This window comes from Salvelinus sp. IW2-2015, unplaced genomic scaffold (genome assembly GCF_002910315.2).
Source record: "Salvelinus sp. IW2-2015 unplaced genomic scaffold, ASM291031v2 Un_scaffold1924, whole genome shotgun sequence".
Classification (NCBI taxonomy): Eukaryota; Metazoa; Chordata; class Actinopteri; order Salmoniformes; family Salmonidae; genus Salvelinus; species Salvelinus sp. IW2-2015.
In genome coordinates, this window is record NW_019943282.1 from 90,763 (window position 1) to 100,565 (window position 9,803).

A 9,803-nucleotide genomic window follows, 5' to 3' on the forward strand; every position below is an offset into this window, starting at 1 on the left:
TACTTTTTTCTCACACACACACACACACACACACACACACACACACACCACACACACACACACACACACACACACACACACACACACCACACACCACACACACACACCACACACCACACCACACACACACACACAATACATACAGTGGGAGAACAAGTATTTGATACACTGCCGATTTTGCAGGTTTTCCTACTTACAAAGCATGTAGAGGTCTGTAATTTTTATCATAGGTACACTTCAACTGTGAGAGACGGAATCTAAAACAAAAATCCAGAAAATCACATTGTATGATTTTTAAATAATTAATTTGCATTTTATTGCATGACATAAGTATTTGATCACCTACCAACCAGTAAGAATTCCGGCTCTCACAGACCTGTTAGTTTTTCTTAAGAAGCCCTCCTGTTCTCCACTCATTACCTGTATTAACTGCACCTGTTTGAACTCGTTACCTGTATAAAAGACACCTGTCCACACACTCAATCAAACAGATTCCAACCTCTCCACAATGGCCAAGACCAGAGAGCTGTGTAAGGACATCAGGGATAAAATTGTAGACCTGCACAAGGCTGGGATGGGCTACAAGACAATAGGCAAGCAGCTTGGTGAGAAGGAAACAACTGTTGGCGCAATTATTAGAAAATGGAAGAAGTTCAAGATGACGGTCAATCACCCTCGGTCTGGGGCTCCATGCAAGATTTCACCTCGTGGGGCATCAATGATCATGAGGAAGGTGAGGGATCAGCCCAGAACTACACGGCAGGACCTGGTCAATGACCTGAAGAGAGCTGGACCACAGTCTCAAAGAAAACCATTAGTAACACACTACGCCGTCATGGATTAAAATCCTGCAGCGCACGCAAGGTCCCCCTGCTTAAGCCAGTGCATGTCCAGGCCTGTCTGAAGTTTGCCAATGACCATCTGGATGATCCAGAGGAGGAATGGGAGAAGGTCATGTGGTCTGATGAGACAAAAATAGAGCTTTTTGGTCTAACTCCACTCGCCTGTGTGGGGAAGAAGAAGTATGAGTTACAACCCCAAGAACACCATCCCAACCGTGAAGCATGGGAGTGGGAAACATCATTCTTTGGGATGCTTTTCTAAAGGGGACAGGACGACTGCACCGTATTGGGGAGGATGGATGGGGCCATGTATCGCGAGATCTTGGCCAACAAACCTCCTTCCCTCAGTAAGAGCATTAAATGGGCTGGCGTGGTGGGTCTTCCAGCATGTGACAACGACACGAAACACACAGCATGGCAACATAGGAGGCTCCGTAAGAAGCATCTCAAGGTCCTGGAGTGGCCTAGCCAGTCTCCAGACCTGAACCAATAGAAAATATTTGGAGGGAGCTGAAAGTCCGTATTGCCCAGCGACAGCCCCGAAACCTGAAGGATCTGGAGAAGATCTGTAGGGAGGAGTGGCCAAAAATCCCTGCTGCGGAGGTTGCAAACCTAGTCAAGAACTACAGGAAACGTATTGATCTCTGTAATTGCAAACAAAGGTTTCCTGTACCAAATATTAAGTTCTGCTTTTCTGATGTATTCAAATACTTATGTCATGCAATAAAATGCAAATTAATTACTTAAAAATCATACAATGTGATTTTCTGGATTTTTGTTTTAGATTCCGTCTCTCATAGTTGAAGTGTACCTTATGATAAAAAATTACAGACCTCTACATGCTTTGTAAGTAGGAAAACCTGCCAAAATCGGCAGTATTTATCAAATACTTGTTCTCCCCACTGTACATACACACACACTCCTCATATCTTTTCCTCTCTTTACCTCTTTCCTATTCTGTCTCTTCATCTCCCTCATAACTGTGTCAAAAACCCCCTCTCTCTCTCTTGTCTCTCCAGCCTCCATCCCGTTCTTTGCGTGTGAGTTGAAGGCGTGACTCCGTACCGCGAGGGGTTTTCTTCTGTGGGGACCAGAGCATCACCTACCCCTACCTGAGAGAGAGAGGCCATCCCTGACGCACTGCTCATCGCTGGGGCATCGTCATCACTGGCCTCACGGTGAGACACACAAACAACACACCACTTACACACTGTAGGATCTTACTGAGTATATACACATGACATACTATCACCTTTACACACTCACTGTAAGCAGACAAAGAGGTTCACCTGGAAGTAGATGTTATTATGAGCCATTCCATATTTAGCCTTTATTTAGTCAGTCATTGAAAAACCTCTATTTTTTACAATACGCTGTGAAAGGCGTCGTTTCTACCGGATCCTAGCTCAGTTTTTTACGAAGAGAGGACTGATTCTAACTCTGATCCTCCTCTTCTTTCCCTGGCCAGATTGCGTGGCGAGTGTTACCGGGTTCGTTTCTGTGAGGTGCAATCGCAGGGCCTTCGTGCGCAACCGCTACGTGTCCTGCCTCTACCAGAGGAGGCGCCTTCCTGTTGGCTGCTGCGGTGGCCAATCACTGACCAACATGGCCAAGCTGAGCGAGTAGGGCGTCTGCGACCTAACTTCCTGTCGGTGTGCAACGTGACATACGCCTCGCTCAACTCGCGTCCCCGGCTCCTACGTGGCCCAGGTCACCTGCAGGCAGCCCAAACACAAGATGGGTGAAGAGGCCAGGTCAAGTACCGAGAGGACGCCTTCCCTTTCACACTATAGGGCCAAACCAGGCCTGGCCAAACTAGAATGGCCTGGTTACACATCCACCATAGTTGCTGGAACCGTGCAGGAAAGGACAATGTGAAAAATAAATATCAGAACTAGCACAGTGCAGTTGTGGTTGGTCCTGTAATGTGAATCAAGCTTCAGTGTATCAGAGTTGGGCTCAATTCGAGCTCAATTCCTATCAGTTGGATTGGATATGAGATTTTTCCATTGTTATGCAATCCTGAAAAGTCATGCACTGACTCGAATTGAGATGTAATAGACCCAAACGCCGCTAGTCTAGTCAAAGTGAAAGTCTGTCTTTTGAAAACTATTGGTATGAATTTTATTAGCATAGATTGAGATGCAGCAATATTTGACACTAGATAACTGGGTTATGAATGACATCCCTGTTATCCCTTATCTTTCAGGAAGTCCCTTTTCTCTGGCCATTCCTCTTTTGCCATGATACCCATGCTCTACCTGTGGCGAGTAAGTCACTGGCAATTGGAACACCACACACACCACACACAACACACAACACACACACACACACACACACACACACACACACACACACACACCACACACACACACACACACACACACACACACACACACACCACACACACACACTTGCACGTGCCTGTGCGACAAAGAACAGCACACCTGCCAAGTAACGTTTATACACTTGAAGTCACCTGCGTTTAGCTGGGATTACTACAGATTAGTTGAATAGAAGGAAAGAATGATCTTTCAAGTTTTAACTTTCACTGTAATAATGAAAGAAATATTGGACACTTTGTCCCTGTAGAGAGAGAGTGCACACTCACTCACACACATACTCACAAACACTCAGCATTCAAACACACTCACATACACACATTGTACATGCAAACTCTGAGAAAAGCAACTTTTCAAAAACCGTCCTGCCTGAAATGAAAAGGGAGAGGAGGATGTTTCCACAGGGGAACAAATAAGAGGGAGAGATGGAGAGCAGACAGAGCACTCCTTGTTTGGGGTTTGGGGGGGGGGGGGCTGCTGAGAGATCGACAGGCTTCTTTCAACAAGAGAACCCAACATCCCCTCCTCCTCCCTTTCTCTCTCTCTCTTCTCTCTCTCTCTCTCTCTACTGGACCATTGGTGAAGAACACATTGTGGTAGAGGTGTGAATGAATGACAGAGGAAGACAAAAAGCCCAATCATGGCTCAGCATTTGTTCCCATAAGTATTTCATTCACATTCTAAATGGAATCCTACTTCATTAAGTCTCCAATGGTCCGGAATATGACTGGAATAATCGCAAAACTATTTACGGGGAAATATATATGAAACTCATAAATTCAATCTATAAAAGGAGAGGATTCACCATTCAAAAACATTGTTAATAGATTTTCTCTGCCTCCCCTCCTCACCCCTCCCCCTCCTCACCCCCACTTATCAGAAAGGGACAGAGAGAAAGAGGGAAAGAGAAAAGAGTGAGGGCATTGAGACAGTTGAGTGTCCTGAGAAAAACAGGGCCTCATTCTTCATTCTGTCTCCTCTTCTCCCTCTCTTCTCCCTCTATTTTCCCTCCATCCCGTCTGTGGCTTCCTGGCGAATAGCAGTACTACTACTGCAGACTGACTTATCCTTTAGAATCCATGGGACCTGCAGCGACATGCAGCCAGGGCCCTGGGCCAGCTGCTGGGTTGGAGGGCAAGAAGACTGACACCTCTTCCAGTCAGAGTCGAGCCAACCCCCTAAACCAGGCTCCCCTCCGGCAGGAATACAGTTCCACATTGTTCGCCATGACTAGCCCAGAGGCATCACAGTCAACAGACACAGCATTCCATGCATCCTCTACAGTTAACCCCTGACCCCCCAGTCAGTCGTCTGTCTGCTGGCCCGCTACTATGACACTCTCCCCTCTACTGTAGTTATGATGGGGCTCGGAGGGGGGCAAAAAGGGAATTGGAAGAACTGGCAGGGAGAGTGTTATTTAGATGGAGTGCTGAGCACCAGAATGTGAGTGCGACTTAATTGGCCAGGTCTCTTCCTCACCCGTCTAGAACGGTGTTGTTAACTGTAGGTTAAGATTTGTTACCATGTGACCAGATCACTGTGGAAAGAACGAGGATACTACGTTAGCAGGTTTACTTGCACACACACAGACGCATGCAGAAAATGCATGAGAGTGCCTGCCACACACACACACACACTTCTCATAATTTGAAGGTTCTGATCATGTGATCGCTGCCTCTCCTTCATCATCCTGTCTACCTGCAGGCACAACGTTGTCCATGGCGAGGGGCTCGTCTGCTGCGGCCCCTGACTGCAGTTTCCGCGCTGGTGATGAATATAACTGTGTCCCATGTCGTCACAAGTGGTAAATAACAGCTTATAACATAATCAACATGTTAAGTGCATCCTGGCCCTTGCACACAGCCAAAGTCCCTGATGCACCTGTGAACAGGAACGATCTCCACATTGTTTGTTGGTTAAATAAAGCCATAAACTCCAGGATATTAATATAGAGAGTTTACATACTTCACAAAGAAACATATTATCTCCTTATTTCTGATCCTCTGGCGATCCTGTGACAGTTTCTATGAATGAAGCTATGGTAATGAAATGTAGATGTTTACTTCCAGACAAACGACAGGGAATGATCGCCTTTTTAGCATATAATCTTACATTGACGGCATCCCGAAAACATAGCCCCTATGCTCCGAATGCCCATCCCAGTCGGCCTTCAAACTATGCTCATTTGCACCGACATAATTGTTTATGAAGTCCGTTAACATTAAATTGTTATGCTTCTGAAGAACATTTCACACTAAATAAAAAACCTGCCGAGACGAACAATTGGAGGATATTGTTCTTCATAATATATTCATGCGAGTCGGGGACATATGGGGCCGGGCGGCAACTATTTCGTGCTAGAGCCCGTTAAGCAAGATATAGGTATGTTTTAATCCAGTAATTCAATGTTTAATTTTGAGTTCTGAATATTTTATTTATTCGCTTTAGTTGGCTCGCGTCTTTTTCTATGGACCGGATAAGCTAGTTTTCAATTTAGCCTACCCTACCGTATTTCCCGTTTTGACTAGAGCTTTTTTGTAGTTCTTAACTCTGTGTGCAAAATCTGTCCTTCCAACACACGTAGTGGCGTAAATCATAAACGATAGGCTTTTTAGTCCAGGGATAAAAGTGTTCATATCCAAGAGGTGAACGTTGCATAAAGTGAAATTGGTTCGATGTGTAGGTTCATGAGGCCGTGACCAAAGAGTAGAACCTCAGCCTCTAATCCACTCATTATTTGGTCGTTTTGGTGAATTGTCGTGGTCTAGTGGACTGCCAGACCAACCGACCCACATGACACAAAATTCTTATCCCAATTCCCTCCTCTGAGATGTCATTTGCTTCCAGCGTAGTCATGGAGCGCAATACTTCAGACATCGCAACTTTTCACCTCTCTTAGAGCCCTTCTGAAAGGGTGTTTTCACTTTATTTGGGTCACGGTTATGAAATGTTTTGAGTGCGGCACGCAACTGCGCCTGGACTCACCCTTTGCACACCCTCTTGTGGGTCTCTATGGTACTATTGTGTCTATATCTTTTCCTCTCTTTACCTCTTCCTATTCTGTCTCTTCATCTCCCTCATAACTGTGTCTAAACCCCCCTCTCTCTGTCTCTCCAGCCTCCATCCCGTTCTTTGCCTGTGAGTTGAAGGCGGTGATTCCGTACCGGAGGGGTTTCTTCTGTGGGGACCAGAGCATCACCTACCCCTACCTGGAGAGAGAGGCCATCCCTGACGCACTGCTCATCGCTGGGGGCATCGTCATCACTGGCCTCACGGTGAGACACACAACACAACACACCACTTACGTAGGATCTTAATGAGTATATACACATGACATACTATCACCTCTTACACACTCACTGTAAGCAGACAAGAGGTTCACCAGGAAGTAGATGTATTTATGAGCCATTCCATATTTAGCCTTTATTTAGTCAGGTCATTGAGAAAACCTTATTTTTTACAATACGCTGTGAAAGTGTAGCGTCGTTTCTCTACCAGTATCTAGCTCAGCTTTTTTACGAAGAGGACTGATTCTAACTCTTGCTCCTCCTCTTCTTCCCCGGCCAGATTGCGCTGGGCGAGTGTTACCGGGTTCGTTTCCGTGAGGTGCAATCGCGGGCCTTCGTGCGCAACTGCTACGTGTCCTGCCTCTACAAGGAGCTGGGCAGCTTCCTGTTCGGCTGCTGCGTGGGCCAATCACTGACCAACATGGCCAAGCTGAGCGTGGGGCGTCTGCGACCTAACTTCCTGTCGGTGTGCAACGTGACATACGCCTCGCTCAACTGCGTCCCCGGCTCCTACGTGGCCCAGGTCACCTGCAGGCAGCACAAACACAAGATGGTGGAAGAGGCCAGGTCAGTACCGAGAGGGACGCCTTCCCTATTCACACTATAGGGCCAAACCAGGCCTGGCCAAACTGAGMTGGCCTGGTTACACATCCACCATAGTTGCTGGAACCGTGCAGGAAAGGACAATGTGAAAATAAATATCAGAACTAGCACAGTGCAGTTGTGGTTGGTCCTGTAATGTGAATCAAGCTTCAGTGTATCAGAGTTGGGCTCAATTCGAGCTCAATTCCTATCAGTTGGATTGGATATGAGATTTTTCCATTGTTATGCAATCCTGAAAAGTCATGCACTGACTGGAATTGAGATGGAATAGACCCAAACGCGGCTAGTCTAGTCAAAGTGAAAGTCTGTCTTTGTGAGAAACTATTGGTATGAATGTTTATTAGCATAGATTGAGATGCAGCAATATTGACACTAGATAACTGGGTTAATGAATGACATCCCTGTTATCCCTTTATCTTTCAGGAAGTCCTTTTTCTCTGGCCATTCCTCTTTTGCCATGTACACCATGCTCTACCTGGCGGTAAGTGTCACTGGCAATTGGAGACACACACACACACACACACACACACACACACACACACACACACACACACACACACACAGACCACTTGCACGTGCCTGGCGACAAAGAACAGCACACCTGCCAAGTAACGTTTATACATTGAAGTCACCTGCTTTAGTGGGATTACTAAGATTAGTTGAATGAAGGAAAGAATGATCTTTCAGCAGTTTTAACTTTCACTGTAATTATGAAAGAAAATATTGGACACTTTGTCCTGTGTAGAGATGGAGTGGCACACTCACTCACACACATACTCACAAACACTCAGCATTCAAACACACTCACATACACACATTGTACATGCAAACTCTGAGAAAGGCAACTTTTTCAAAACCGTCCTGCCTGAAATGAAAAGGGAGAGGGAGGAAGTTTTCCACAGGGAACATGAATAGAGGGAGAGATGGAGAGCAGACAGAGCACTCCTTGTTTGGGGTTTGGGGGGGGGGGGGGCTGCTGAGAGATCGACAGGCTTCTTTCAAACAAGAGAACCCACTCCCCTCCTCCCTCTCTCTCTCTCTCCTCTCTCTCTCTCTCTCTACTGGACCATTGGTGAGGAACAACATTGTAGGGTGAGAAATGACAGAGGAAGACAAAAGCCCATCATGGCTCAAGCATTTGTTCCATAAGTATTATCTCACATTCATAATGGAATTCCTCCACTTCATTAAGTCTCCAATGGTCCGGAATATGACTGGAATAATCGCAAAACTATTTAGCGGATATATATGAAACTCATTAATTCTGATAAAGGGAGGATTACACTTCAAAAACACCTCTGTTACCACGATTTCTCGGGTCCTCCCCTCCTCACCCCTCCCCTCCTCACCCCCACTTATCAGAAAGGGACAGAGAGAAAGAGGGAGAGAAAGAGAGTGAGGCATTGAGAGCAGTTGAGTGTCCTGAGAAAAACAGGGGGCCTCATTCTTCATTCTGTCTCCTCTTCTCCCTCTATCTTCCCTCCATCCCGTCTGTGGCTTCCTGGCGAATAGCTAGTACTACTACTGCAGACTGACTGYATCCTTTAGAATCCATGGGACCTGCAGCGACATGCAGCCAGGGCCCTGGGCCAGCTGCTGGGGTTGGAGGGCAAGAAGACTGACACCTGCTTCCAGTCAGAGTGAGCCAACCCCCCTAACCAGCTCCCCTCCGGAGGAATACGTTCCACATGTCCCAGTGACAGGCCCAGACAGCAGTCACCTAAGAAACAGCACCATGCATCTCTACAGTTAACCCCTGACCCCCCAGTCAGTCTCTGTCTGGYCCCTGACTGACACTCCTCCTCTACTGTAGTAATGATGGGGCCTGGAGGGCAAGATGAGATGGAGGAGAGGTTTATTAGGGTGCTGAGCCCAGTGTGGATGGACTAATGCCAGGTCCTCTTCCTCACCCTCTAGACGTGTGTGTGTTAACTGTGGTTAATGTACCATGTGACCAGATCACTGTGGAAAGAACGAACTACGTTGCAGTTTACGCACACACACAGACGCATGCAAAAATGCATGAGAGTGCCTGCACACACACACACACACACTTCTCATATTTGAAGGTTCTGATCATGTGACGCTGCTCTCCTTCTCCAGTTCTACTTGCAGGCACGGTTGTCATGGCGAGGGGCCCGTCTGCTGCGCCCGCTGCTGCAGTTCCTGCTGGTGATGATAGCCGTGTACACCGGGCTGAGCCGCATCTCCGACTACCGCCACCACCCCACCGATGGTGGTTAGATGGTAGTGTGGTGTTTAGTGGAGAGAGAGGTGGCACTGCGTGTGTGTGCGTGTCTTGACGTATTCATCAGAGCATGTGTGTACTTGCTAGAACGCTCTTTACCTGCTCTACCTCTTATCTCACCCCTTCCTTTTCACACACTTCTCTCCCTCCCTGTCCCTCCATGTGCTGCTCACCTCTGCTATCTGCTGTCTCTCCCTCTCTCTCTCTTTCTGTCTTTTCTCCTCCCATCCCCCATCCATCAGGTAGGTGAGGAGGGGTGTGTTGGGGCAGGTGTGCTAGCAGACGGTCTGTTGGGCTGGACAGGGGCTCTCCAGAGACATGCTGGTGGGAGACAGTCTGGACGGTTTGTTCTTAAAACATGGAGGAAATATAGAAGGCCTGGAGAGACACAGATAAAACACTGTCCGTAAACACGGATACATAGAGAGGACACTGTCCGTCAAACACGGATACATAGAGATGGGAACACTGTCCGTCCGTC

General features: G+C 47.1%; 1 protein-coding gene and 1 long non-coding RNA gene across 2 annotated transcripts in view; one reads left to right on the plus strand and one right to left on the minus strand.

The window, feature by feature from the left end:
- Nucleotides 1-9,318, plus strand: part of ppap2d (phosphatidic acid phosphatase type 2D) — a 41,395-nt gene extending 32,077 nt beyond the window's left edge. The window contains exons 2-5 of the mRNA XM_024139830.2: nt 6,302-6,459; nt 6,752-7,038; nt 7,498-7,555; nt 9,178-9,318. Coding sequence (XP_023995598.2) covers nt 6,302-6,459; nt 6,752-7,038; nt 7,498-7,555; nt 9,178-9,318 — 644 coding nt within the window. The remainder of the gene's footprint in view (nt 1-6,301; nt 6,460-6,751; nt 7,039-7,497; nt 7,556-9,177) is intronic.
- Nucleotides 9,319-9,543: 225 nt separating this feature from the next.
- The window catches only part of LOC139024825 (uncharacterized), a 5,237-nt gene continuing 4,977 nt past the window's right edge, over nt 9,544-9,803 (minus strand). Inside the window, exon 2 of the long non-coding RNA XR_011476194.1 lies at nt 9,544-9,700. This is a non-coding gene — a long non-coding RNA (uncharacterized lncRNA). The remainder of the gene's footprint in view (nt 9,701-9,803) is intronic.